General features: G+C 41.6%; 2 protein-coding genes across 23 annotated transcripts in view; one reads left to right on the top strand and one right to left on the bottom strand.

Annotated features, from left to right (window-relative positions):
- Nucleotides 1-10: 10 nt before the first annotated feature.
- Nucleotides 11-26,144, top strand: CABYR (calcium binding tyrosine phosphorylation regulated). 17 transcript variants are annotated; one of them, XM_036823544.1, is made up of 7 exons: nucleotides 11-822; nucleotides 2,678-2,744; nucleotides 3,627-4,028; nucleotides 6,995-7,167; nucleotides 7,263-7,316; nucleotides 19,730-20,944; nucleotides 23,046-26,144. In XM_036823544.1, exons 4-7 carry the CDS (start codon nucleotides 7,020-7,022, stop codon nucleotides 23,639-23,641), a joined length of 2,013 nt encoding a protein of 670 aa, XP_036679439.1. In that variant the 5' UTR covers nucleotides 11-822; nucleotides 2,678-2,744; nucleotides 3,627-4,028; nucleotides 6,995-7,019; the 3' UTR covers nucleotides 23,642-26,144. The 17 variants fall into 17 exon arrangements, with proteins under 17 accessions (XP_036679439.1, XP_036679438.1, XP_036679441.1 ...); XM_036823546.1 differs by lacking the exon at nucleotides 11-822 and having other exon boundaries at nucleotides 1,499-2,744; nucleotides 23,046-23,650; nucleotides 24,959-26,144; XM_036823547.1 differs by lacking the exon at nucleotides 11-822 and having other exon boundaries at nucleotides 1,499-2,744; nucleotides 3,627-3,847; nucleotides 3,949-4,028.
- OSBPL1A (oxysterol binding protein like 1A) overlaps nucleotides 25,471-27,095 on the bottom strand; it is a 216,604-nt gene continuing 214,979 nt past the window's right edge. For all 6 annotated transcript variants that reach the window (XM_036823536.1, XM_036823537.1, XM_036823538.1 and 3 more), the window contains one exon: nucleotides 25,471-26,689. In XM_036823536.1, the coding sequence (XP_036679431.1) occupies nucleotides 26,587-26,689 (103 nt within the window). In that variant the 3' untranslated portion in view covers nucleotides 25,471-26,586. The remainder of the gene's footprint in view (nucleotides 26,690-27,095) is intronic.

A 27,095-nucleotide genomic window follows, 5' to 3' on the forward strand; every position in this document is an offset into this window, starting at 1 on the left:
TTGAAGGAGCAGCTAGAATGTTGGCAGCTTTAATCTACTTCATCTGGTTTTGAGGGAATAATAATTTCTTCAAAAGAAATGACTGTTCCTCACTGACTTTGGCTAAACTATCTTCATGTTTTCTCACTTCCAAAATGCTTATTTAACATTGACTTTCTTTCCAGCCTGACTGCTGCAGGGATTTTAGATGCTAGCCAGAGAGAAAAGATTTCTATCCTACTTGCATGAACGAGGATATCCAGAAGTCAGGTGTCAATAGACGCCTTCTGAAAGGAAAAATTTATGTCTAAAAATGTTAGATACCTGGTTTCATCAAGGCTGAAGGGAAGAATGTTATGAATCTTTAAAATATGGCTCTTGCCATTTTGTTGTCTTTTTGGCTATAGTATATGTGGCAAACTTCTCAGTTATGGTTGTGGAACATTTAGAATCATGTTTGCTCCAGAGTTCATACTTAATTGAATTTTCAGTTCAAATGTTGTTTGAACTATTTTTCAGTATTGAGAGATTACATAAGGCCCCATACTTTAGAATGTTTTTAAAAATTCCTATATTAACTGCTTTAAAAACTTTTATTTCTCCAGAGAGATTTCAGGATTTCAAATAAGTTTGTGTTCAGTTCACTTGACTGAACACACACCATTAGAACACCATCCAGTAAGTCTTTGTTTATAGTATGTTTATAGGACAGGTGCATTTATAAACTGTCTCTTCTAGGTTTGATGCAGGATAGCCCCTGTGGTTTATCTGGGAACCTGGTGGTAAAGCACGGAGAAGGGGTAGACAGTGGTTCTGAAGACTCTAAAATAACAAAACCACGCTGTGAGTACACTGTACTGTTAGATTCACTGAAATCTGAGTACATTTTTTTTAGTTGAGTAATTCATAACGGTTCTGGCCTTCGTGCTGTGACTTATCCAACCTGTGAGTTACTGTGATCTGCCTGGAAACCTAGTTTGGTGTAAATTGCTCTTTACCCCTCGCTGATGAAGAAAATAATCATATAAGCAGAACTATTTGCATCTATGTGTGCTTTTTTATGTTGGCATCACTTCTTCCCCTTTTCCTGTTTTGGAGGCTGTCAAATGGATCTTCTAATTTATGTGTCAGATATATTTTTGTATTAGATTGTGCCTATGATGAGAGAAATCTCTAATGTATATTTTATGTACTCGGAACACATTTATAATTTGACGCACTTTGAGGCATGGTCTAGTACTAATCATGTAATATGCATCTTTGTGATTAATGTGTTTAAGATTTTACTTTTACTGGGTTAGGTATCTTTTTGATTTTAGCACATGATAGCTAAGTATTTGAGTAAAGAGTTATTACTTTCAGATGTCACAGAAAATCAGAATATTTATTGTCTCATATTGTGTAAGTCAATTATTTAGAGAATTTGCACTTTTATCTTTCTGCCAACTCAAAGGATAACGCATACATGATTTTTAAAATACGTACACACACGCGTGTGTGTGTGTGTGCATACATACATGCCTTTGCCGTGTAAACTTTCCTAGTTGATTGCTTCCTTAAGCAGATTGTGGTGGCAAGTATTCAAATATGGCTCCTTTACCTATGAAGATATATGGTCACACAGTCATAATGTACTGTTTGGTATTTCTTTCTCTCTCTTTCCCTCCCTCCCTCCCTCCCTTCCTGTATATTTTGTGGAAAAAAATCTTGTTAAGCCCAGATCCTCCCAACAAGATACATAGTAGAGGGAGGGGACTTGAAGCTAGAAAGAGGAAATACAGAAAGAAAAGGACAGAGGAGGGGGGAGCAAGAGAATGGAAAGTTGGTCCATAAAAAATGTGCCCCTTCAGTTAAAGTGAGCCAAAATCACACAATTGGCTAACATGTGAAAACTAGCAAGGGAACTGAGCTCTAGTTCCTAGTTGACCGGGGTATTCAGTAGAAGCAACACACTTGTAACTTAGCTGAACTCTGGATTACACTTACTTTCTCCTCCCATAGGCTAGTGGTTCTCAAGTTATAGTTTTACAAATTATCCCTGCTCTGAGATTCTGATTCAGTAGGCTCTAGGTAGGGCTTAGGAAGATATTTTTAACAGGCTCCTTGGCTAATTCTAATGCAGGTGGACTACATTAGAGAGACATTGCCCTAGGTTATCATCTTTTGGTAAGTATTTAGTAAATCTGAGAGAAGAGTCAAACATATGGCAAGGTTATGCCTTTTATGGGGCCACTGAAAAAAATGCTTCTAACCATTGGTTTTCTGAAGTAGGAGATTCCTGAGCTGAGTTTTAAAGGAGGAGAGGGATGCAGTCAAGTTAAAATGATGGCTGGAAGGATGTCTCAGGCCTTGGACCTGATGAGCAAAGGCACAGAGGTGACAGGTAGCATGTGTATTCAGGCCAGGTCTCTAGAAAGTCAAGTGGAAACCAAATGGTAAGATGAGATAGTTACACAGAGGTCACAGCATGATCCTTGGACTTCTATAGAGTAAGAATTTGAAGGGGGGAGGGGCAGGGAGCAATGGAGAACAAAGTAGATTTGCAATTTAGTTAGATCCCTAGTGACTGAAAGAGATGAACACAAGGACAAGATTGTAAAGCCACATCAAATCACAAGGGGTTTTAGAAATCAAAGCAGCACATAGTGGTTTGAAAATTTTTTGTTAGATGTTTTCACTGTAACAGTTTGCATTTCAGAGCAACTTGAACAGAACAGTCATTGCAGAAATGTGGAAAGAGTACAGGCTTGCCTTCTGAGTAACAGGTATTCGGCACAGTACATAACATCTAATTGGTGTTCAAGATGACCCACCAAGGTTGGTTAGGTGACACAAGGGTATGTGTCTCTCATTCCAGAAGTCACCATACATGGGATCTCTAATGTTTGTATTTGGGTTTCTTAGCTCAGTTTCATTACACCTTTGATAGTTAAATATATTATAAACCAAACCCTCATTTCACTTGTTTACACTACCGAAGTGTGGTGCGGGGGCAGTGATGAGGACCAAAAAGCATACCATCTGCAGTTCTAACATCACACTTAAAGTCTAAAAGAGAGCATTTCTTCTTTACTGTGTTTTTATTTATTTATTTACTTATTTATTTTTGGCTAAGTTGGGTCTTTGTTGCTGCATGCGGGCTTTCTCTACTTGCAGTGAGCCGGGGCTACTCTTCGTTGCGGTGAGTGGGCTTCTCATTGTGGTGGCTTCCCTTGATGCGGAGCACGGGCTCTAGGCATGCGGGCTTCAGTAGTTGTGGCTCGTGGGCTCTAGAGCACAGGCTCAGTAGTTGTGGCGCACGGGCTTAGTTGCTCCGCGGCATGTGGGATCTTCCCGGACCAGAACTTGAACCCCTGTCCCCTACATTGGCAGGCGGACTCCCAACCACTGCACCACCAGGGAAGCCCTTCTTCTTTTAAAACGTAACCTTCATGAGAAATGGGGGCTTGTCTGCCACATAATGGGCACTCGGTAATAATTAATGGACGGATTAATATCCTCAAAATGCCGTGTGCAGCATAGATGTAGGCTGGGGCTTCAACATTGCCTATTGCTGCAAAGTGCTCTGGAAGTCTTAATTTTTTGTAACGTAAAAATGTTTTGTCAGATCTATGCCCTGATGATGTTATTTAACGGTTGATTTACAGTGATTCTTGTTGCCTTTTAAACACGTGGAAATGGATGACAGTGAAAGCTGCTTGGAGTCTGATCATCGTGACTGTGGTGGTATTTAATGCCCAGCACAAATAAGAGCCTGAATGGGTAAAAAAGCAGAGAGTATTTTAAAGGAGTCAGCGTTCCTTTACTTTGGTGAAACGGAGCTGAAGTTACACACAGGCCTCGTCGACTTTGCAACCTGCCCCTGACGGTATGGTTTGGGGAGGACACATCGTGCCTGAGGTATTGCAAGATACGGAATTACGGAGAAACAGAAAGACTCAGGATCAATGCCAGATTCTCTTTCGGCAGGCGAGTTTCTCAAGAGAAGTACTGCGCTGCATGATATTGTACCAGTGTGGTGTACATGGTGGCAGAAATTATTCAAAAAGGTGACTAGAGAGCAACAGATTATGGGGGGGGGGAAGAGTGGTGGTATGCGGTGGCAGCAAGATAGAACTGCCGTAGATCTGTTTCTCTTTCTTTCCAAGCCAGCTCTTATTTTAGACCGAGAGATTCAAAGCGGAGAGGCTGTCGCCTTGACCTACTCCCGGCAGTTTGGAAACGTCAGTTTCCCACGCTCCTTTGTATTCTGCCGGAAAAGGCGAAGCACGCCCCAGTGCTCTGCCGAGTTCGGGCTTTTGTCCTTTTCGGCTCCCCATTGGCTGGGGCCGCCGAAGCCCCGCCTCCTTCCGCGGCCGTCTGGAGCCTTCAGCGAGGGGGTGGGGCTTTGTGAGGCAGGCGTGACGTTCCCCCAGAGGTATAAAAGACCCTGCCGGGCGCGCGGGATTCTCCAGGAGCCGCCGGCAAGGGGGCAATGAGGAAGTTCGTTAGAGCGTAGCCGGAAAGGAGAAGGTGGGGCGAGTCTGGAGAAAAGGCCCCCGCTCCCCGTTGCGGCCCCGCGGCAGTTAGGCCCTCGCAGCGGAGGGGTTGGTGGACGGTTCACGTGTCGGGGAAGGTGGCGGCCCCCGGAGTGGGAGGCCGGCGGGTGCCCACACCGGCCAGTGAGGCAACCGCCGGCCAACGCGCGTGTGGCGGACTCGGGGCTCCGGGGTCTGGGTCGGCGGGTCCGCCGCCGCCACCGCTGAACTAGTCGGGGTGGAATCTGGACGCCCGCTCTCCCAGGTCTTTCTGCCCCCTCCACCAAGCCAGCCAAACGGCAGAACAAGCACAGACCCCAGCGTAGGTGTTTAGGAAGTGAGTGGTGGGTGCCGTTGACGTTTTCTGTGTCCCCGAAGCCCCTACTCTCGCATCCTCAGCCAGAGGCACCGTTTTCCTGCTCAGGCGTTACCCCTAGGTTAGTGGGTTTGGTGCGGGGTGTGGGGAATGTAAAATCTGTTAGTGTTTGACAAATGTGTTTTTGTCAAATACACAAGGAGAAGTTTGAGCAGAATTAGTAAGCTGGCATTTGAAACAACCCTCAACGTCTGTACTCGTGACTTTATCCGTTGATGTAGTTGAGGATCGGTGTCACAGCGGGTCTCATCTTGTCGAGGACAGCTCTTTGTAAGGAGCTGCGTCGTAGGATGCTCCGCATCCCCGGGGCTGGGGCCCTAAACGGCCCCGCACCATTCACACAGCCTGGGGAGGGGGAGGGGCGCGGCAAATCGAGGATCGCTGCGTGGGCGCTCTCCCCACGGTCCGTAGCACCAACTGCTGACTACAGAATGGGTGTTTCGTTAGCTCCGTCGTGGCTACCGGTAAGCCACTGTCAAAACATGACCCATCTCTCAACTCGCACTGGGGTGCAACGGATGTACTTAAAAATACATATATATATATAGGTATGTATGTATATATGGACATATATACGTCCATATACACATATATATGTATATATATATAAAGTATGAATGAAGTGAATATGTATCATCCATATAATTACCGCCTATGTCCCTTAACATTTAGCATGGGGGCCTGCTACAGGTGCACTACTGGTTTTTTAAAGACGGTTTAATTCAGTAAAGCTCCTGTTGAATGATACTCTGATAGTAAGTTTTCATTAGGCGATTGAATACAGTACCCTTAATTCTCAAAGGTTTTGCTTTGGCGGTAGAGATTCATTTTTTCCTGACCTTTAGGAAGATGAAATGTGCTTTTAAAATATTCAGCATTTTGCTATTAGTTGCTTTTTATTAGAGGTTGGCCCTTTGTATAACTGCTGTAACTGAACTGTGCCCCTTGGCCCCAACAATATTGAGATATTGTTGAGGACATGGTTCATTATATCACACTATTCTTCTCTTTATGAGGACCCATAGGGGAAATTTCTCCTGGGTCTCAGTGCCCAGAAGAGCTGTGATTCTCCGAGGCAACTGATTTGGTTTTTTATCTCAGGAAACCTGAATCATTTAACCAACCATTTCCTATTATGTGATGGCTACTTGGTAATTCAGGGGGCTGATGTGACACTCCATCTCTAGTGTAGGACCTAAGGCTTGTATTGGGATACTACCTGTGGCTTCATCCTATTTTTCCTACCATACTTTTCCCCTTAACCACTGAACTGAGTTCCTTAAATATTTAATTTTCTTCTTTGTGTATATTTATAAGCCCTCTTAAATAATTTTTTAGAATGAAACAGGACACACATACACTGACACAGTTTAGGGTGGCAACCTCTGCAGCTAAGAGTTACAGGTAAGACTGTGCAATGCCCGTGGTACCACTTAAAATCCAGAAAACCAAAAGAAGGGAGAGAGGAAAACTATGGCAGAGGTTAAGGGAAGATACGAGAAAAGAGGTATGGATGGTGGTGGGTGGTATAATACCACAAGTTACTACTCAGATGAATATTAAAAACAAAATTAAAGTTAAAACATGTATACTTAAGGATGATCAGTGTGTCTGGGGATATATTTAGAAAAGTCAGAAAAAATACATTTTCTTGTAGAAATTCTACTTTGTAACTCTACTTGATGAAGGTATAGAAAAGCCAGTTCCCATATGGTTTGGAAGGCTGTTTCTTGGACACAGATAAATGAGCTCGATTTATATTTCTTGACATTTTACTGCACAAAATATTTACTGAATTTTATAGAAACAGGTTTTGTTTGGTTTGTTTTTGTTCTTTGTTTTTAATATCATACTGGAGTCCCTGGCAGGGCTTTTCCCATAGATTTCTTTAATAGTACTAGATTGCTCATCTGCACATAGTAAGTTGTTGGTAGTATGGTTCTTTTCTTTTAAACTACCGTTAACATTAGCCCATTTTACTAGAATAAATACCTAGAGGTTAGAACTAAGGCTAGTGATTTTCATAGGAGATAGATTTGTTCTTAGAAGCTATAGTTAACTTGTAAGTTTTTAATAAAAAACTTATATACTATTTATAAGACTTTGTGTTTCTTCATTATAGTTGAGATTACAGACATCCCGCCAGAATGATTTCTGCAAAGCCCAGACTTGTCGTACCTTATGGCCTCAAGACTCTGCTTGAGGGAGTTAGCAGAGCCATACTCAAAGCCAATCCACCAAACATCACCCAGTTTGCAGCAGTTTATTTCAAAGAACTTATTGTGTTTAGAGAAGGTTTGTTATTGCTTTAGATTATATATTTGTTGCTTTGAAAAAGAAAGCATTTTAAATTGGGAGTTTTATGTATCTGATTTCCTGTATTTCTTTAGGAAATAATTCTCTGGATATAAAAGATCTTGTTAAACAATTTCATCAGATTAAAGGTAAGTACAATAAGTAGTAATAGTTTAATAAAAATCTAGTTATAAATTATTGCATCATTCCTAGCATACATTTAAGCTTAAGAGTGATGCTCACAAATATTGTCTGTTTAAATAATTACACTGATGTTTAAGTAATCACACTGATGCTTTATTTTTATTATTGAATCAGTTTTTTAAAAAATCTGAGAACTGACATTTTGGAGGATTCTGAATTTTAAAATAGGAAACACTCATCTTTTGCAAACCATTTGGTACAGTGAGACCTAGAAGAGTGTGTGACTCAAGCCCTTTGAATTGAATTGAATTGAATTGTCTTTGAATTGAATTTTGTGGTAATACTCAAATTATAATGAGATACATCACTTAGGAACATTGTAGAAACACTCTTCTTGGAAGATTATTTTAGTAGAAAAGGTTAATCACCCCTTTTTTTTCCTCCCCATGATGGTTTAAGTGCAGCCCAGCTTGGAGGACAGAACATCGATTAGGTGTCACTAACCATCTTTTCTGTTCCAAGAGTCTCTTTATGTAGTGAAGAGATACGTTTTTCATAGAAGGTGGTCTCTGGCCTGTCTCTGTGATGTAATAAGGCTGTATGTCTGCTTAGAAAAACTTGTTTTACGTGTATATATGTAAATGTCTATCTTATGTGAACATAACAGCATGAAACTGAGTTGAAGAAGTCAGAGAGGGAGAAAGGAAAAAGGTGAAGTTTACATGATGAACATTTGGGAAGATCAATATAAGCAAAAGAGGATATATTGGTTAAATCCCAAGGACAGGCACACATATCTAAAAGAATGGTAAGAATAGCTTTTGGAAGAATTTTGTGGAGAAGATGGTGACTTAAGGTGAATGTGAGAAATAACTAAATAATGCTACATTGGCTGACCAACATTTTGAAGTGACCATAGAAAAAGAAAAGGTAGGATCAGTGAGTTTCGGCTACTTTTATTCTCTGCCACTGATGTTAATAGATAACATAGCCAAGATAGGGAGAAATTAGGGGTAGACCTAGGAAAATGTAAAAATCATGAGGGTTTGGATCTACAGTGAAAGAGACACCCAAAACAGAAAACAAGATTAAGAATAGCAAGAGTCAGCATTTCAAGGGGTAGGAGACTGAATCGCCGTGGTTTAGGAATATTTTATTGTCTAGTCTGGGTGCTTCCCTGCAGGGTCCTGATGGCATTCTCAGCTTACCAAAGGAAAGAGGTCTGAGATTTGCTTACCACCAGCAGGATATACAGACAAGTGCTGGAACACTGACCACTCTCCCCCTTCCCATGAGCCTGGTTTTCCAGGCGGTCAAAGTTATTATGGCCTTTGTACTTGTGTCCTTTATACCAGGAGCTATCTTTGAGAGGACTGGCTGTGCAGGATTGCTGTGTTTGAGAATGGTGATAAAGTCAGTGACTCTTTATCCACTGACTCTTTATGGTTGTAGGTAACTAAGTGGTAGCCTTTGAGGCTAATCTGTTTACTGAAGAGTATACCCACCATTCAGCTGAGCAAGTGGACTAAACTGATGTGGATTTTGGTCCAGCAAGGGTAACATCTTTGAATCTCAGGGTTCAAAATGAACAGACTGAACTAATGGAGCAGCCATGCTTTCGATGGAGGTAAGGGGTAGGAGATACTGCTGCCTTTCTCCGCCAGTAACTGTAGCTATCTAAGAAATTGACGTAGTGTACAGGTAATCTTAAAAGGAGACTCACAGTATGGCTGCAGAAACAGATTGCTCTTTAGACAGTAGAGTAGAAACGAATGTTGCTTGTTCTTCCCCAGAGAGTTGGGGAAGGTAACACGAAGGTATGACCAGAAAATATAGAGTTCAGTGTTACGGTGTAATATCAATTGGGCTCATTTTGTCTGCCTTTTATTGTCATGCCAAATGGCTTCTTAATGGACTTCTTCATTAGTATATATAGAATGGATAAACAACAAGGTCCTACTGAATAGCACAGGGTTTAACCTGTGCTATGGTTAACCTGTGTCAAACCATAATGGAAAAGAATATGAAAAATAATATATAACTGAATCACTTTGCTGTACAGCAGGAAAAAAAAAAAAAAGCACCAGTTATTAGAACTTGGTGATAGGAGCAAGAGCTAAACTACCATCCCTGATGCATTGGTCCCCACTCATCTCCCAGATATCAGATGTATCCCCCAAAGTTATTTCCAACTGGTTAGTTTGCTGCCTAGCAGCATTACTACCAAGCTGCCCATATGCATGGGAAGTGTGGAGATAAGTATATCCTGCACATATCATTTATTTTATTCAAACACTCCATTCTGGGATTTTTCCTAGAATGAGCCCCATTTTTGGTAGGCCTCATCATAGGACCAATAGTGTTTACCCATCTCCCCATTGCATTCAAAATTTCATGCAGAGGCAGGTGATGAAGGAGGGAAGAGGAAAAGAACCAGACATGAGACTGGTTTCACTTCTTCCTCCTGTCAGCTTCTTGTATGGAGCCTGTAGCCCAGACTGTACTAATTCTGATCTTTTCACCACTCCATGAAGAGGGCAGTGGTTTCTCCATGAGAGTGGTAAATGAGATCTCAACACCACTATCACCTTCCGTCCTCCTAAGCCTAATTGAGTCTACTTTCTAGTGTTATTCCCTTCTTGGCTTACAACAGAGGCAGGAAATAGCCACCTCTTTTGAAGAATCAAGAAGGCCTAGCCCACCCAGATCCCCAAATGAGTTACCTGTTAACTTTTCTAACTGATCCTGGACGTTCTTGGCATGGCCATATAGTAGTAATTATAGTCATGAACTGCTGCTGATCACTGAGCCCAATTTCAATTCTTATGTAGCACCGTAACAGTTATGCATATCATTAAATATTATCTTGAGTTATATATTCATATTAGTCATAATAAATGTTTTCAGTTTCTTATGCCAAATTCTATTTTTATGCCTTATAGAATTCATTACACATATTTGTAGCTATCCACTCTTATTAAAAAAAAACAAGAAATCTATTTCAGGACTATCCATGCTAAATTTTATGAGGCTCTGGTGTACTCTGTACTTTGCTGGGCATTTTTTTCAAGTAAGGCTATACTGATTCCCTAAACAGGGATGAGTATTGTGTCAGAAGGACCCTCTTATTTCTGGAAGTCTTGTGTTTGCCTTGGCAGGGTGGTAATTTGTACCAAGGTTAAGAATTTTCACTTTTATTTTTGACTTAAAAAAAAAGTTGCAGTGATTATCTGGCGATGTTGTTGGGAGTGGGGCTTAGGTCCTTCATGCTTTAACGATGTGGTAAGATTAATCACTTGGGGGAGTAGTCCATACTAAAGATCGCAAATAAATCACTGAGCAAATGGTATAGTCAAGAATTGGGGTCAGATTGTCAGACTAGGGACAGAAACACAGGGTCAGGATTAAGAGAGGAGGGGGCTGGGGAAGAAGCAGATAAGTAAAACCAGGAAAGCTAGGATGGTAAACCAGGCTGCCAAGGTGAGGTCAGGAACCACAAGGAGATGTCAATTACATGAAGGAAGGACATCTTCTTTCCTTAAGTATCTGACTCTGCTCTCCAGAAACTTTGATAGCTCCATATTGTTCCAAACTCTTCAGTGTTGTAGGAATACTTTTAAAAAATATTAAATAAGTATACTCTGATTTCAGATAACCTCTACTTTTTCCTGTTTGCTCTGTTTATCTCTACCCATTGAAGAATTAATTTACTGTGGGGAAAAGGTAAATATAGTCTGGAGCAAGGAAGTCATTACTCAGTATTGAGTTTCCAAAGTTCATAATAAAAAAGCTAACACTTTGGAGTTTTGCAAGAGGCTGTTTTTTCTTGGAATTTCTGAAGCTAAGTTTTTTTGTTTTTTTAAAAAATTATTTATTTGTTTATTTTATTTTTGGCTGTGTTGGGTCTTCGTTTCTGTGTGAGGGCTTTCTCTAGTTGCGGCAAGTGGGGGCCACTCTTCATCGTGGTGCGCGGGCCTCTCACTATCGTGGCCTGTTTTGTTGCGGAGCACAGGCTCCAGACACGCAGGCTCAGTAGTTGTGGCTCACGGGCCTAGTTGCTCCGCGGCATGTGGGATCTTTCCAGACCAGGGCTCGAACCCGTGTCCCCTGCATTGGCAGGCAGATTCTCAACCACTGCGCCACCAGGGAAGCCCCCCCCAAGCTGAGTTTTGATTTAAGACTTAACATGACCAGAATCAAGTTTTTACTTTATATAAGCCATAGAGGAGGGAGGAAAAAAGATAAGATATAAGGCCATTTCCTGCTGCACAGGAAAGGGAAATGGAAAGTCCTTCTTGACAGTGGGATTGTGGTGCTGGGGTGTGGGTAGTGCATGAAAAGTGCTAGCTGACATTGAAACTGGTGTTAAGAAAGGTAGGTGGAATTTCTGATCAGAATTCCCTAAGACTCAAGCAGGTGGCTTGTTCTCTGCATTCCTGGGTGCTGTCTAGAAGAATGCATGCTTCTCAGAAGCTGAGTGGTTAGCATGGTACTGCATTTAGCACATCACCTGCTACATTCAGCTCCTACACTATAACTGTCATGATCAGACATTCAGTAAATATTGGTTGAATAAAATAATTGCATTTGAAGCAATGGATTAGAAATAATGGAGAGTCTTTCTCAGATGAGACTGAGATATTTCTTGTGTTCTATGGCCTGTGTGTGGCTTTTAGTGGATCCAGATGCGTTTAGATTGTCCCAGAGTGCTGACTAGCAAGTAATCCAGATGGGAAAAAGTGAAGTGACTCAACCCACTAGCAGAGAGCTAAGTGCAAAATGTTGAAGCTGGGAATAAAATAAAAACTGTCAGCTAGGCCTTAATTGCTAAAGGACCAAATTAGGAAGGGAATCTCTCAGTCCTTCAGTGCAATAAGCACACAGGCCACACCTTCCACAAAGTAGAAACTTGAGTAGTAAATACAGTGAAGTCAGAGACCAGCACTCAGAACCCAGGCAGTATGAGTTATGCCTCTACCAGAGGTAATTGAGAGCCACCAGAGAAGGACAACATGTGGATCAGAGCCAGAGCTCACCACAGCACTCAGATTCCCTCTTCAGACGTGGGGAGAACCTTTGAAAGAAAGCAATACCCAAAAAGACTGAATAATAAACCCAAAGCGACTTTTAAACTGGAAGGGACAAATATTTTTAACTAAGATCAAATAAATTTTGCCTTTGGGAAGTAAGCATTTTAATGCAATTTGAGATCAGCTAGAGAAAGTAAAGTAATGCTTTCTGGTATGTCTAAGTTATAGTAGGTAAATTTTGATCCCTTTATAAGACCATGGCATGCAAAGCTTTCTGTGAGCTGAATCTATCCTACCTTTGCAATTATCTCTCATTTCATATCTTCACAGACCTTATGCACCAGACTGACAACTTGTCATTTTCTGAAAATGCAATTTTGACTTTGATCATTTGATTTTGGCTTATGCTAACTCCCTTCAGGAGTTCCTTTCCCTCCCATTTCTTTCAAATCCTACATATCCTCAAAGTCCAATTCATTATTTCATTTAACAAATATTTAAATTCCTATCCATTGCCAGATACTGTGCTAGGAGAAATTGAGAGGTTTCAATTTCAGCTATGATGAAGTAGCTAATATTGGACTTACCTTCCTATCATAAATACCCATAAAAGCTGAAGAAATTATATAAAACAAAGTCTGGATTCTTGGGAAATGGGGTTCACAGAAATTGAGCCCCATATTCACCCCAGTGTCATTTTTCAAATTCATGGGCAGGAAAATAGAGGCCAAGCAGAGACTGGAAGTCTCTCCAGGAAGAGAGAACAGAGAAGCAGAGTTTGGAGCTACTAAAGTGGCTGGGATTTGGGTGACAAAGCACCAGAGAGGAGGCATTTGCAGAGACGGATTCCCCAAAAGTCTGCAAAAATATTTCCTTTTTTTTTTGGGCCAACTCCTAAGCTGCTCACGTGTGGACTGTAAGGCTTGCGAAGGCTTAGCAGAGAAGAGCTGTTGGAAGACTGAAAGCTAGGTAGGGATTTCAGAAGTGGTACAGTGTCAGGGGAGGCTTTGGAGTTTGGGCCCAGCCAAAGTGAAGAGACTTTTCTGAAACCCTGGCAATCCAGTTGAGACCCCAGGAAGGTCACACCCTAGGAATAAAGATAGTGTGCTAAGAGTAAGAACAAAGCTGAAATATGTCTATTTTAACAAAATGAAGTCTCAGGAGGATCAGATTTGCCATTATTAGAACAAGACCAACACCATTTAGAAGAAAATAATATAGTCAGAGTCTCTACAATGTGTTATTTACAATTTCCAGCATACAATTAAAAATTACCATTCATTCAAAGAAGCGGGAGGAAGTGACTAATAATTAAGAACTAAAACATAGAACACTCTGTAGAAGCAGACCCAAAGAAGCTCCAAATATTAGAATTACTACATAAGGACTATATAAGATGGAGAACTTCAACAGAGTAAGAATCTTAAAATAAGAAACAAATGGTTATTTCACAATTGCAAACGAAATTTTTATTAGATGGCTTTACTAGCAGAAGACAAAATTAGAAAGTAAAAAGCCATGGCAATAGAAAATATCCAAATTGAAGTAAGAAGAAAAACAATAAGACAGAGTGTAAGACACATTTGTGAGACATGATCAAAGGGTCTAATATGTAATTGGAGTCACAGGAGGAGAAAAGAGAGTAGATGGAAAAATATTATTTGACTGAAAGACATCAACCTACAGATTCAAAAAGTTTGGTAAACCCACAGCAGTATAAAAACAAAGAAATCCACGCTTCAGTATATCATGGTCAAACTGCTGAAAAAGACAAAATCATGAAAACAGGGCAAAAAGGCACATTACTTTCTGGGGAATAATCAGACAAATAGCAGATTTCTTAACAAACTACAGAAGCCAAAAGACAATGGAATGACATCTCTACAGTGCTGAAAGCAAAAAGCTGCCAACCTAGAATGAATATATATCCAGTGAATATATCCTTTAAAAATGAAAGCAAAATAAAGACATTCTCAGGCAGACAAAAGCTGAGAGAATCCACTGCCATCAGACCTGGCTCTACAAGAAATACTTCTAAAGAAGTTTATATAGGCAAACAAGAAATAAAAAGGGAACTTCCTAAATCTGATAACGTGTATGCATAAAAACTTACAGCTAACGTTATACTAAATGGTGAATTTTGAGTACTCTCCCATCAAGATTAGAACCAGAACAGATATGTCTGACATCACCATTTCTATTCAACACTGTGCTGTAGGTTCTAGTCAGTGCAATAAGGTGGGGGGGGGGGAAGGTATACATATTGGAAAGGAAGAAGTAAAAGTACTTTATTCACAGATGACGTGATATAGAAAATCCAAACGGATCACCTTGATAAATCTTAAGATAACATATTTAAATACCCAATGAGAAAATGGATATTACATAATTCATAGAATAAAAACAGACATGGTATCTAAAAAGCAGCATATACCAGAATCCCCCTCATTCACGTTGCTTTACAACTTTTTTTTTTTAAAGATTTAATTTTTTATTTATTTTTGGCTGTGTTGGGTCTTCGTTGCAGTGCATGGGCTTTCTCTAGTTGTGGTGAGCAGGGGCTACTCTTCGTTGCAGTGTGCAGGCTTCTCCTTGCGGTGGCTTCTCTTGTTGCAGAGCACGGGCTTGAGGCACACGGGCTTCAGTAGTTGTGGCTTGCAGGCTCTAGAGCACAGGCTCAGTAGTTGTGGCACACGGGCTTAGTTGCTCCGCGGCATGTGGGATCTTCCCGGATGAGGGATCGAACCTGTGTCCCCTGCACTGGCAGGTGGACTCTTATCCACTGTGCCACCAGGGAAGTCCCTGCTTTACAACTTCTAACTTATGCCTCATATTAGTTAGGAAAGTACTCAGCTGCAAGTAACAGAAAATTAGCAGTGAAAAACAAGATATCTGGAAGGTGGTGTTCATTCTGCTGCTGATATTATAATAATAAAGCATCAATTATCTAGGTTCTCTGCTTTATCATTCTTAACATATTTTGTTTGTAGCCTCATGCCACTGCTCTAGGCATTATATCCATGTATAAGTCAGGAAGGAGGAGGAAGTGGTGGCATCAATGATACTTTTTTCTTTCATTAAAAAAGTAAAATGTAAAAGTAAAAAGTAAAAAGCAGACTTCCACTTCTGTCCCATTGGCCAAGGGAGACTGATAAATTTCCTGATAAGGGAAATCAGAATGCACAGGGCTGGTTTACACCTGTACTCTGCAGGGGCTCTTTGACATCTTGGATGGGGCAGTTGTGCGGGGCCCCTTTCACACCTGCCCCTTCTCATTTAAGCTTAACAAAAATTACCTAAAAGCCACTGTATTCAATACATATTTCAGTCACTGCACTGATCACATTGTCATCTGTTTATGTGCCTCTAACCTTAATCAGACTGTACTATTTAGGAGATCTTATTCATTCTTGATTCCCTAGTGTCTATCACATAATAGGAATTAAGGATTGGTGACTAAAGAATGAATATAAGGAAGAGAAGAGAGGAAGGAGAGAAAAGAAACAGACCACCTACTTTATAGTCTCTGGTGTTCATCATTCCAATCAGTTCAACACACAATAGTTGGAATCTTCTTCTCTTTTAAACTTTTAAAACTATATGTACCTTACTTACTTCAAATTCTTGAGTCCAAGCACTCCTGTGAGTTCCCCTCCTGCAGTCCTCTCCTCTCCCCTCTCCTATTAATCACTTCTCTCATCTCCTATTATGTCCTGCTTCATATTCTCCTCTTGTCTGGGACAGCTTTCAGATTTCCCTTCAGTGCCAGAACATGCCTTTTTCCTTATTCTTCCCTGATCACGCCCCAAGCACCCCAAGTCTCCACGTGAGTTCTGCCTATTACAAGAAATATTGTATGCTTGGAATGTATCTATCTGATTGGTTTCATGGAAAATCAGGATTCTACAGTGAGTTTTAATCAGTCACTTTATTAAACTTAGAAAGAAATGTTTTACAGGAAGAAGTGCCTTCAGTGATGTATGTAATTCTGAGAGTTCATGCAGTTTTCTGTTTTTGTTTTTTGTAGTTTAAGTAAAACCAGATTACTTAAGTCATACTGAGTTCATCTTCATGAGGTTGACATGTAAGATCAACCTATAGCAAACCTAGTTTACAACTTTAAGAAATAGTTTTCTACACAAACGTAATCTCAATGTTACAAGTCAGCAATCTTTGGAACTGTTAAACAGACCTTAAAACATTAGAGAAAAGCTCTTTACCTTTTGTAATAATAGATATCAACAGGAACGCAATATAATTATGTATATGTGATAACTTGTTTGTGTATGTTTGCTAACATTCTGTCATGTATTCTAAACAAAACCAAATGGTTCATCTAGTGCTTTACATTTTCAAAAACACTGTTAAAGCTTAAGGTATTTGATCTCAATTTAATGTTACAGTGATGAAATATATCTATTAAAAATAGTATATATGACATATATGTATGTGTGTATGTATATATAACAAATACATATATTATAAATGGGAAAAAACACCCTGCATCTTATCACCCAGATTATGAAATTGCCAATTTAATTTTAATCAAAGCTGATTTAAAGATATGAGGCTTATAATTTTTAATTTGATATCACATTTCAAAACTTTTTTTAACTAGGTGTTGATTTATTCTTTCCCCATTTGTATGTGATTTACAGTTTATAGAACACTTTTAGGTGAATGACTCCATTTAATCTCTACAAAACCTCCGTGAGGTCAGAATTAAAATCCCCATTTTGCAGACCAGGAGGTTGAAGCTCAGAACCGTTGACTTGGCCATGCATCTATTCAATCACAGTCGGGACTGAACCCAGATCTTCTCATACACCTTTTTACTGCGAAAAAGTTGTGGGGAAGGAAGCAATATCATAAATTCTCTGATGAGTTGTTATGATTCATAATTATATAATGCTTTACCTTTCCAGAATGGTTGCTATTTAATAGGGGACTTCTAGAGGCAAAAATATTAAACCTAAAGATTAAGCTCCTAGATACGATTTCAGGTATGACAAGCCTGTGAGATACTTTGAAAAGGGCAAGTGGCCCTTTCCACAGAAGCTGAATTCCTATCGTGTAAGTGATGTATCAGATGAGTCCCATGCAGGCATTCTAGGGATTGCAGTGATCTAGTCCCTAAATTGGTTGGGTTCTTGAAAACTCTCAGGGGAAATAAATCATTACTTGGGGAATTTAGGTCCTTGTGGGGGAAAAGAGTGTTGTAGAGGCCTTGAATTGGTGTGTAGGTGTCTAGGTGAGTCTAGTGAGAAGTTGGGCTTGGGCTTCGTGGTGGCTCTCCTACCTTCACTGTTCCGCGGGCCTCAAATTCCTTTAGCGGTGGGCTGCCTGACCTTGCCCTCGGCCTTCCCCGCCAGCCGGCCCCGCTGAGGGCGTCTCTCCCCACACTCTTGCCCCTCTCTCCGGGGGCAGCTGCTGTTTCTCGTTGCGGGTCCTGGGCTCTCGGGGCAGGGATTCTCTGACCTAGGTGGTCTTTGCACCAGGCATTGAGGATGGGGCTTTCTCAGTGTTCCTGTCAGTTTGTCCACGACAGCCAATCTCTGCCTTGTATCTGTGGTCTTGAGCTAGTGTTTCCTGCCTCTGCCCCAGTGGTAGGAAGGAGCCCTCTGTTTGCTGTTGATATAGGATTCCTCTCTGGCCTTCTACACTGCTTCCATCTTTCACAAAAGTGCCTGTGAGGGTGAACTTCTTGTTCACATCTTAGCCCACATGTGGCTTTCATCAGTTCATTAAGATTTTAGCTGATAGCTTACCAGCTGGTATGGTGGTGACGTTTCCAGGCCCTGCCACAGGTGAGAGGGTTCTGTGGCCCTTCTCTCCTTGGAAGGGCTGGTTACGCTTTGGAAATCAGATTACTGGACTGCCTTGGGACTCTGCTCTCTGATGGGCTCATAGTTATCATTTTGAGATTTATCTGGCTTTTCCTCATTGTGATGGGCATGACAGTTTGTGCAGCTTTATCTTAAGCGTAAGGCCAGGCTTATTTAAACAAAATTTCCCTCATTCCTCCAGCCAGAGGATATCTTTTCCTCCTCTGAGCTTCCATAGGTCTTAATTGGGACCCTTGTTAAGTACTTACACTTTTAACCTGTAATATCTGTATATCTTATTTCCCCTAAGCTTTATGAGGTCTTGTCCTAATAATTTTTCCATCCTCAACAATGCCTAGTGTACAGTATTTTACACACAGCACAAGCACTCAGTCAAGCGTATTAGTGGGTAAAGGGCTTTGATTGGGAATGGGTGGGGAAGTCCTGAGGAGGTGGCTGGTTAGAAAATGAGGTCATTGTTCTAGAAGCAGAGGGAGGTAAGAGTAGATGTGGCTTTTCTTTTTGAAACTTTTCTTAGCATGTGAGCGTTTGTGTGGTATCCATGTCCAGAATTAGACATCTGATTCGAGTTTACAAAAAATCAGCCGCTAATGTGGAAGGAGACCCTGCAGGACACTGTTCTTTGGAAAAGCAGCTGGACCCATGAAGACATGTTTCCAAAGTTTTGACTTGAAGCAAATACGTTCTTGTAAGGCAAATTCTACTTTTCCTGCAGATTTCATGATATTAGGGAAATGCTTCCCCAAAGAGAGGATCCTCGGTAAAATAAGCAGATGTGAAAACGTCTGATAAGGTTAGACAGATGTGTGAGTGACAAGCAGAACGCTGAGTCCAGAAGATGATGTTACAGCAGTTTTCCAGCTCTAGGGGTTTCTGTATGTCATCAGTTGTCTTGACCTTCTAAGCCATGGTTATCTTCCTCCTGCCTGAGGATTCACTGAGCCCCACTTCTGGAGCCAGAGCTGTCTTTCTGCTGCTCGTCTGGGTCAGTACTTCGGCTGCATTATCACACCTCACCAGCAGGTGCTACCATTTTTAGAATAGAAAACATGACGTTTCCCAATGTAAAAATATTCTATAGTCCCCTAGTTTTCCAATTCATTAAATTGAACTTTATATACCAATTTTCTTAAACTGAAGAATGCCTTTAATCATATGACAGCATTTGTTTTATTACTAAGTTATGAAGTGTTTTTTTCTCTCCCCAATTTTGTGTGGAAGTTTGGATCAGGAGCTTTTTCCATGGATGTTTTCAGCTTATTTTTAGGCAGTTATGATCTTTCCCCTGACGCTGACCAGCTGAAGGTGGTATCTGAATGTTAGAGTCACTTATTTCTAAGGAACTGGACTGAGTTGTCTTTTGAGTGGATAAGGACAGGAAGGTTTTGTTGCCCACACTGAAGTTACAGATGTTGGAAACTAAAGCAAAACTTTTTTGTACTTGCGTATATATTGACATTTGAACGCTCAACCTATGCTTTCTTCATAATTCCTTTTTTCGGGAATATGTACTTATTAACCCATCTGACTCTTATTTTTTAGTGGAGAAGTGGTCAGAAGGAACGGCACAAGAGAAGAAACCAGAATGTGTGAAAGAGCCAGAAAGAACATCTACAGTTTCCCAAGAACCTAAACGGATGGAAAAATCTACGGACACAGAGGAGGACAACATAACTGCACCGCAGTTTAGCCACAAAACCACGCAGTTCCCGTCAGTCCATGCTGAGCTGCTCTCAGAGCCTGAGGACGCCACTGAAGTAGTTCACGGTCCTTCGAAACCGACCACCCCTAAAAATGCCACCCCACCCTCATCACTGTCGCCAGCAGCTGTCTCACCCGAGTTGGCCTACGTCCCTGCTGACCCAGCTCAGTTTGCTGCTCAGATGTTAGGTAATGTTTCCTCTGTTCATTCGGATCACTCTGAAATTGTAATGGTGGATGTGGCAACAAGTATGCCTGTTTTTCCCGAGGAGATGCTGAGCTCAGAGGCTGCTGAAGATGATGTGGTGGCCACTCTTGTGCATTCTGGAGAGCTGGCAGCAGTGCAGGCTCTGAGCGAGACATCTGTCCATGTAGATTTGGGTTCTAAACCTAAAGACAATGAGGCTGAACCACCAATGGCTTCCCCATTCTCCTTGCAGGATGAACAAGAACCTCCTGCTTATGATCAAGCCCCTCAGGCCCCTTTGCAGGCTGCTACTGAGGTGACATCCACCAGGCACGTAGCATCTATCTATAAAGATGAGCCTGTGATTGAAGGAGTTTCTGATGTTGAGCAAATACTGGAACAAACAGTTATCCCCTTTTCTGATCATGTTGCTTGTCTCAAAGGAAACGAGCAGTCACCACCCCTTAGGCCCATACTTGTAGTAGGCAAGACAGCCTCAGACGTGTCTGAAAAATCTGTGGGTTCTGCAAACTTTGTGCAGTTGGAGAGTGCAAAATATGACTCCTCAGTACATGTGGAGGCAGATGGCTCTGCCACAACAGTGAGCTCTGAAAAATCTGTGCACCTTGCAGTGGACATCTTTGCGCTGGCCCCTGGCAGTGCTGGGCAGGAGGACTCATGGGAAAACCGTGCGTCCCAGGAGACGGAGGTCAAACCCACGCTCTCAGGGGAAGCTGCAAAAGTAGTGCGCTCAGGTGCGTCCGTAAGATCATCTAGTGGCCCCCAACCTCCTGTTCCAGAAGGTCTTAATGAACCAGAAATCGAACCAGAATGGGAAGCAGCACCTAAACAAGGTTTGACGGAGCCAGGTAAGATAATTACTTAAAAAATTAAAAACTGCGCTTCCAGTGACATCTATATTTCAGGTGACCGTCTAGGTAGGCTCCCTGCAGATTGGTCAAAAAGATTTTTAGTAGTATTGAAAATGCCAAACCTATTTAAAGACTTTGTTGTATTTGAGATTTTACTATTACGAGATGAGTGATTTTAAAGCGACATCACCACTGCTTGGCCTCAAAGTTCGGTTATCTAGCACTTTCGTATTGTTTTGGACATCCTATGTCGTGAAAAATGGTAAAGCCTGTTGTCAGCTGTAAAACACGTTCATGTGATCTGGATACTCCTACTGCAAAACCATAACTAGGGGGTGTTGGTTTGAAATCTCTCACCTGTAAAAGTAAAATCAAATGACAACAAAGTATTTACACAGGCGATGGCATTAAAAACGTGAAAGAAATGGTGGTGTGTTTGACTGCTTTTGCGTTGAGGCGGGAGAACTCTGCAACCTGGTCTGGGGGCTGGTCAAGCCCTGACGTCCCACCTGGGAGCTTCCCACAGCTGAGGGAGCGGTTTCATAGCTGGATGGAGAGAGGAAAGGTCAAGCTGAAGTTCTGTCACACAGGGGAGCGGGGAGGTAGCAGCAGCAGAAAGGATGGACGCGGCGAAGCTGGCCGGCTTCCTTCCATCGGTTCCCCGACAGGCGCCCAAATCAAGCTGCTTTCTTGGCTGCTGAACTATCGCTACCGCTTTCCTGTGACACAGACACGGTTTGACCTCCCACCTCGATCTAATTATGGCATTTGGTCTGCTCACCCTCCCAATCCATCTAGACAAGTGCAGGGGCCCTGATCCCTTTAGGGAGGTGGGACGTGCAGGAACCAACCCCGCCATTCCTTTTGCAGAAACTCTCTCACCCTTGACTCTTACCAGAGCCAGAATGATAAAGTGTTACCACAGCAGGTGTTTAGAGATCAAATTCTGTCTGGCAGTGTGACAGGGATTCTGCACAGCCGGAAAGGCAGAGGGCAGCGTTGGAACGTAGTCTGTGGGGCTGGCATTACACTTGTGGCCTAAGCAGCACTTCCATACCAAGTTACTGTTCTCAAGTGCTTCACAATTTCCAAAGCACTAAGGGTATTTCACAAAAACCTGAAGACTTGGCTTGTGCATATTTTTAATTAGCTTCCAGAACTATCAGTTGAAATCATCTGAAGCTATTGAAAACACAGCTTAATTGTGTGTATAGTGTTATTTTCTTTTCTGGGGAAGAAAACAAAGCTGCACTAGGGATGCACGCCGTGTTCAGAGGGTGACTCAGCACAGTTGGGCCAAGTGCAGCTCCTCCATCAGGAACCTTGGCTCCTCCGTCCCATCTTCTGGGACTCATTCTCCAAGATGGCACTGTCTTCAATTAGGCAAGTCTAACTTGACATGGTAGATGCCTTGGTGTAGGTAGATGGACGGCACTCCGAGACCTCTTTTTACTTAAAGATCCACTGTGCGACCAACCAGCCTTCTACTGCCACCCAGGACCTATGAACGCAAGCCTTGCCTAAGAGGAAGCAGTGCTCTCAGGTTCCGAGTCCTAGATTATGTGATGTTTTGTGTGTGGTGACAAACTGATGGGAGACAATGCCGCCTGCAAAGGGCCAGAGGTCCTTGATTACGTGATCAAAAGATGACACCTAGTGCCGACTTCTTCCGTAAAGAGAACAATCACTACGCAGACGCATCAATGCTTTTTTCAATGGCTTCACACACTCTTCAGTTGATTTTTTTGGTAGAGCCAGAAGTGTTGATTCTCCATTTCCTCTGAGGACGCTGTAGAAGCCATGTCTAAAGCTAAGTTCCCGGAAACAGCAACTGAGAATGAGACTGCTTCTCAGCCACAACCCTAGTGTCCGTGCCGCTGGCCAGCACAACACTGTTCTCGTTTTCTGACTGTAGAGAATCTCTTTTCTTTCACATTACCAAACACAATTTATTTAGCCCTCTCTATAGCATGCTTTATGGCACATATTACTACAGCTGTTTGTTTATATGTAAAAAAAAAATTATGAAGACATTTCTGTGCATAGCGCCTGATACAGAGACCAAATCTTTAACACCTGCAAATTTTTTTTTTTATAGCAATAGCAGCAAGCGAAGCAGGACAACCACCACCATATTCTAACATGTGGACCCTTTATTGTCTAACTGATATGAGTCAACAAAGTCGCCCATCACCACCACCTGCACCTGGGCCTTTCCCCCAAGCAACCCTCTATTTACCTAATTCTAAGGATCCACAGTTTCTGCAGCATCCACCAAAAGTTACTTCTCCAACTTATGTGATGATGGACGACAGCAAGAAGACCAGTGCCCCGCCTTTTCTTTTAGTGGGCTCAAATGTTCAGGAAGCACAGGATTGGAAGCCTGTTCCTGGACACGCTGTTTCCCAGTCAGATGCCTTGAGGAGATATGCTGCAGTGCAAGTACCCATTGCTGTTCCTGCAGATCAGAAATTCCAGAAACACACCCCCAATCCCCAGAATGCTAATCCTCCTCCAAGTGGACAAGATGTCCCCAGACCACAAAGTCCAGTTTTTCTTTCTGTTGCTTTCCCGGTAGAAGATGTAGCCAAAAAAGGTTCAGGATTTGGTGACAAACGTACTCCCTTTGGAAGTTACGGTATTGCTGGAGAAATAACTGTGACTACTGCCAATGTTCCCAGAGCAGAAACTTAAAACTGGCAGGTAAATTCTCTTCCCATGATACGTGGGCCTTAACACACTTGAGTTTTCAAGCAGGTTGATCTGTTGACCTAGAGGCTGAGGTATTTTAAGACACTGAATTGAGACACGCAGTGAGTGGGGGGGTGCCCTCACATCCGACGTGGTGATTGCCCTCACCTACCTTACCACGTTACTACTCAGCGCACGGCAGGCGCACTGCACTGCGGTGACGCACACCAAGGGTCCGGTGCCTAAAACACATACCAAGCAACCAACTCAGCTACCTCTGAAAACCTGGCGCTGTGTTTAGCCCCGTAGAAGATGCCAAAGGGGTGGATTAACATAAAGACAAGACATAGTCTCATGTGGGAATTTTATAATCTAGTTGGCAGGTTTAAGGGGTGGGGAGGACAAGGTGAGAGATTATATACGGAGCACCCAGTCAATGCGGTAAGTTTGCTCCCTTGTACAGTGAATACTTACAGCAGAATGGATAGGTTGGAAACACATTCATGAGCTAAAGGGACAAGTGGTGTTAACCACAGATAAGATAGTTTTATCACTCAAATATCATTAAAAAATTTTTATTCAACCAGTACTTACTACCACATGCAGCACTAGTCTCTCCTCCCCGACGTGTGTACGTACAGCAGAGCAAGCAAAACATGCAGCCACACCTTAGAAAAGTAAATGATATGCGAAGTATTGGGAAGAAAACAAGTAGGTACTGATCCAGGCCCTCTATTAGATGGGGTGTTCAGGCACAGATGTACACTGACGTCTGCGTAGGAGAAGGAGCCCACAGCCCGAGGCCAAGGGCAGGAAAGAGCATGGGGCTTCGAGACTCTGCAAGTTGGCCACAAGGAGACAGGCTGGGAGGAGCTGGGGAGAGCACATAAGGTGAAATCAGACGTGAAGAGGGGACCACGTAACTCAGGGCCCGGCCTCCCAAATGAAGAGATTGGGACTGAAAGTTCAGTGGGGAGCCAGAAGAATGACAGCAGCTGCACGTCTGACGGACAAAAGCTAGATTTCAGTTTTAGGCAGGTTCAAGTACCACAGTTAGTTACCATACTTAAGGAGACTCTCTTTTCAAAATATCTTAGGACTATGAGCATTTACCTACTCATACCCTTTAGACTTTTAGTGGAACTGTCAAAATGGCCGTTTTTGGCAGGAGGTGCTAGGCTATTTTAGTGCAAATGCACAGATAACATAGGTAACAGCTTAGTAGAAGAGCAGGATAGAACTTGCATTTCTGATCATCCACTCGTTTTACATGTTCAGTTTTATGATTAAACAAGTCACTATTTACATTATTCCTAACAGGTGCTGAAGATGACATTGTTTGAGTTGACCTTCAAGGTGGAGTCTGCCACTGAGCGTAATATATCAATAAACTTCATGCAAGGCATAAAACCTTGTCGCCTTGCTTATTTTACAATTTAGGCGGTGCACAAACATCTGAACACAACAGGTCTTAAATATCTTCAGACTTGTGATATGACACATTTTCCAACTCGTATACATTGTAAAAAAAAAAAAAAAAAATTAACCTTTCCACTCTAGCAATTTTCTACCAAGGTATTCCACTTGATAATTCTGTATTTGGCATTCACACCAAGTGAACACAGTGGCACCTTGCTCTAATACTGTATTTACCCAGAGAACAGTGAGTGCTAACTGCCTACTTAGCACGTGAGCCCGGGGGTGAGCTCTCTGGCCCCGGGAACCTTGGCAGCACAAGGACTTACTTTCTTGTAAGGACACTTGACAATTTGGCATCCTATTAAGTGCAGCATTAGTATATTTCAAAGTTTGAAAGAGACCACAATGTTTTGAACATTCTAAAGCCTTTATTTAGCATCAGGTAGATTATTTCATTATAACACTTGTTAACTTCAAGACAGCCATTAAAATAACTTACTGGCAGCTACCTAAGGCCCCCTGGAAGCAATATCTCAGTCTGGGGTTGGGTGGATAAATACAGTAAGATTAATGTACCCCAATTAAAGGGGCAAAGCTACTGTACAGTAGGTCTCCATACATATCTTAAGTACACAGGTGCCTTGCAAACTTGAAATGCACAGGACCTCCTTCTATATAGTCTGATACTTATAATACATGAGTACAACTTAATTTTTCTGGTGGCATTTGCCACTGGGAATTGAAGCATTTAAAGGTTTGTCATTATGTAATGATGGTGACTAAAATCTATATTTCTAGGGTATTTTTGTGAATTGCTAGGTTTTATACATATTTTCAATTCAAACATGTACAATTCAAACATTCTAATTATAGAAAATTGTAAAAGTAAAATCAGAGCACTAAAATAAGCAAATGAAATACCTTTTCCAGTTTAGAATTTTCAAATCAGGAATATCTCTTCTCAACATTCAGGCATTTTTTTTTTTCTTTTTAGAGGTAGGAAGGGGTAAAATTGAGAGGATTAGTAAGAAGAAAAGCCATCTTTTCAAGGCAGTCTTTACAAAATGGCATAACCTCTATATTTGAGCATATAAACATCATATAGGAGAATTCTAAACATTTCGAAGTTAAATCTAAAACATTCAAGCATGACAGCCTAAAAATATTCAAAATAACTTGATTTGGGTTACTATATAATTCCATAAAGCTAAAGTTACATTTAGGTATAAACCTTCAGTAAATATGGCAACAGCAACCATCAAAAAGCATATTCTCCAACAGTTTCCCATACCTCTATATAAAACAGTATTCCAAATAAGCGTGTTTGGATGGCAAAATTACCCATTTTTCCAAAGACTTTCATCACCAGTATCCACCTTATGCCCTACTTTTGTTGGGTGAAATGCAAGTTATCATGAGAGGATTTTTTTCTCTTTTTAAAAGATGAGTAGAAACCAAAGAAGAAAATTTTAAAACACAGGTTTAAGTCTTATCTGTAGATTAGCCAAATGCCCCAACTTGTCTATGTTTTAATAAATGTCAGGCAAATTGAAGTAGTTTCTGTCCCAGTAGCTGCCCGAGTAAAGCCAGTCCTGGGCTCCGCTGTAGGGATTAGGACCTTGATGGAACCACCTGTTTAAAGAGGAAAGACAAGATTTATGGGGGAAGCTGTTTCTGATCACAGGGTCCCTGCTGCTTCACTAGCTTGCAGACTCCCCTACTGCAGCGATTCACTTTGTTCTGTGAGTTACGGATTTCCAAAGAGACTTTTAAGTGCTTTTAGAGAGCACGTATATAGAATAATTTTCCGAAGTATGTAATGAGACCACCCAAAAGGTTTAAGGATTTTTCCACAGCATTCAGCAACAGTACTTGTCTAATTGTTCACCTAGGCCCATTCCCTAAAAGCATTCTATTAAGCAATGGGGAATAAGGAATTAGAATACGGAAATTAACTTTTACCTCTTACCTACAGTAATATGAAGGTGCCTGATTCAGAGTAAATGCCACCCCACCACCAAACTCTTAGCTTCATTTT

This window comes from Balaenoptera musculus, chromosome 14 (genome assembly GCF_009873245.2).
Source record: "Balaenoptera musculus isolate JJ_BM4_2016_0621 chromosome 14, mBalMus1.pri.v3, whole genome shotgun sequence".
Taxonomy (NCBI): domain Eukaryota; kingdom Metazoa; phylum Chordata; class Mammalia; order Artiodactyla; family Balaenopteridae; genus Balaenoptera; species Balaenoptera musculus.

What these genes read in the sequence shown, in the direction of transcription:
- CABYR (XM_036823544.1), top strand. Translation starts at nt 7,020, where the DNA reads ATGATTTCTGCAAAGCCCAGACTTGTCGTACCTTATGGCCTCAAGACT. An exon ending in ACTTATTGTGTTTAGAGAAG is followed by an intron (nt 7,168 to 7,262) that starts GTTTGTTATTGC and finishes GTATTTCTTTAG; the next exon opens with GAAATAATTCTCTGGATATA. An exon ending in ACAATTTCATCAGATTAAAG is followed by an intron (nt 7,317 to 19,729) that starts GTAAGTACAATA and finishes CTTATTTTTTAG; the next exon opens with TGGAGAAGTGGTCAGAAGGA.